Source organism: Sinocyclocheilus anshuiensis, unplaced genomic scaffold (assembly GCF_001515605.1).
Source record: "Sinocyclocheilus anshuiensis isolate Anshui unplaced genomic scaffold, SAMN03320099.WGS_v1.1 scaffold1299, whole genome shotgun sequence".
NCBI lineage: Eukaryota > Metazoa > Chordata > Actinopteri > Cypriniformes > Cyprinidae > Sinocyclocheilus > Sinocyclocheilus anshuiensis.
In genome coordinates, this window is record NW_015538011.1 from 621,629 (window position 1) to 624,122 (window position 2,494).

General features: G+C 34.0%; 1 protein-coding gene across 1 annotated transcript in view; it reads right to left on the reverse strand.

Moving 5' to 3' along the window:
- Positions 1 to 2,494, reverse strand: part of xrn1 (5'-3' exoribonuclease 1) — a 31,475-nt gene that overhangs the window by 14,311 nt on the left and 14,670 nt on the right. Inside the window, exons 31-33 of the mRNA XM_016472729.1 lie at positions 2,113 to 2,308; positions 1,146 to 1,241; positions 968 to 1,060 (exon numbers count right to left, since the gene is read on the reverse strand). Of these exons, the coding sequence (XP_016328215.1) occupies positions 968 to 1,060; positions 1,146 to 1,241; positions 2,113 to 2,308 (385 nt within the window). The remainder of the gene's footprint in view (positions 1 to 967; positions 1,061 to 1,145; positions 1,242 to 2,112; positions 2,309 to 2,494) is intronic.

Consider the following 2,494-nt stretch of genomic DNA (forward strand, 5'->3'; position numbering starts at 1 on the left):
GCGCGATACGCAACGCGTAAAAAGACAGTATAAGTCATTATAATCAGTAATTATGTCCCCACTGGATGCAACAAATGCCTCATTTGTAATGGGTTTTATTGGTTTTGTCTCATCCTGCTGGGAGACAGCATCACAGTATGTTAAGGGGCGTAACATTTCCATGTTTCAGAAAGGCGGGGCATAGAGGAGAAACAATAATGTACAGTATGTGGAAAATAATGTGTTTTTTGAACCTTAAACCGCATAAACACATTGCATTACACCAAATACACACAATAATGTTCTTTTTAGCAACGTCATATGACCCCTTTAAGTAAAGATCATGTTCCATGAAGATATTTAGTAAATTTCCTACTGTAAATATATGAAAACTTTTTGATTTGTAATATGCATTGCTAAGAACTTCATTTGGACAATTTTAAAGGCGATTTTCTCAATATTCAGATTTTTTTACACCCTCAGATTCCAGATTTTCAATTTGCATCTCGGCCAAATATTGTCCTCTCCTAACAAACCATACATCAATGGAAAGCTTATTTATTCAGCTTTCAGATGATGTATAAATCTCAATTTCGAAAAATTGACCCTTATGGTTTTGTGGTCCAGGGTCACATATACTACATATAACAACCAGTGATATTTTAGCATCATTACTGTACTCTCTTAGTATTTATTAATATTTTGAATTAGTTTTTATTTTTACATTTTCATTTGAGTTAAGTTTTAGTAATTTTGTTGTTAAGTCTTCTGTTAGTCTTGTTTTTTTGTTTTCAATTTTACTCATTTTAGTACTTAAACTTTAAACAAATTTTCCTTTTGCACCTAACTGAAATAAAATAACCTCAATTTCTTTCTACGTCTATTTTATTTTTGATGACAAAAACGTTTTTTTTTTTGTATTTTTATTTTTAGTTAATGATAATAATAACACTGATCACAAGCACACAGAGTAAGAGAGAGTACTCGCCTTATTTTGCCAGTGAGCCGGTGGTTTCTGGGGCATTCCTGAACTCTGAAGAGACTGCCATACATTACTGAACTCTTTCTCATTACTAGAGCCCTAGAGGAACACAAAGAAAAGTGTTCTAATGAATCATGGACAATCCCCAGAGCAGTAAGGCCTATTAACCTCACACAATTCATACCTTGTGTTGGTTTTTCTGGTTGAGGGCTTTGTGAGGCGAGTTTCTGTTGCCCTGAGCGTCAGCCCTGAGATTAAAACTCTGTCGGCCGTTCTGCTGCTGTCAACAGGAAATTCAACAGCATCAGACTATCTTCACATGGAACAACATACTTCCCTTTGCATTATTGAACAGGAACCTGTTGGCACTTCACAGATTTCTACTTAATTACACCTTAATATTAGGACCTAACAGACTTAGCGCACAAGTAGTAACTTTTGAGTTGTTGTGCTCATGCAAATCTGTTTCTATATCTGTTCAAATCTGTTTTCCTGTTTCTACAAAAAAGACTAAATCTAATAAATAAATGAATAATAGCAAAAAACGTAAAAGTTTCACAAAGAAAAAAAACTGCAGACTTTTTACATTATGGATTTAAAGGTGCACTCTTAATTTTAATATAATTAAAAAGATTTTACACAAAGAAATTAATAACTGACTTTTAAAATAATACATTCAGCTCTGTATCATTCACATATCCTATAAATAATATTCAATTTATTCCAGTAATCATATTCATATATATATATATATATATAAAAAACAATGTCTAAAACGAATAATGTCTAAAATGAAAAGTTATTTGAAATATTAAAAGTAGACACTTTACTTGCATTTAATATGCTTTCTATGAATATAAAATCATTTTTGTCAAATTTATTTGATGCGGACACCAAAATGTGACATCAATCTAAAGTAAATCTAGCCTTACGTCATTAAAAATCTATTCATATGAATCCACTGAAAAGTACAGAGTCCTAGACGAGTTAAGTCATCACAGTCCTGTGCTAAAGTCCAAAATCACTGCTTCAGAGATATTGGACTCTAGCACAACGAGTGTAAAGTAGGATATTTTATGACCTATTTGCTAGTGGGGTATCAGTAGAGTCGTTGGGGGCCTGGTTATGAGGGATGAATGTGTGTCCATTACCTGCGTAGGTATAAACGGTGAGCATGGCGAGTGGTTCAGGCCTCCCAGCTGGCTGTTGTGCGTGAAATGGGATGAGGATGAGGGCTGGGGTTTGACGATGGCAGTGAGTTTGTGAGCGCCATGCTCCTTTCTGCTGCCGTGGCTCAGGTTGATTAAGGCACTGGGGGGCAGTCGATAGCCACGCCCAGGAGAGCACCTGCACACAGAACAGATGCATTTAGAACACTGTCTGAAACTCACATACACTACAGTTTAAAAGTTTGGTGTTGGTAAGACTTTTTAATGGTTTTGAACAAAATACTGTGCAATATTACAACAATTTAAAAGTTAAACTGTTTAAATAAATAAAAAAAAAATATATATATATATATATATATATATA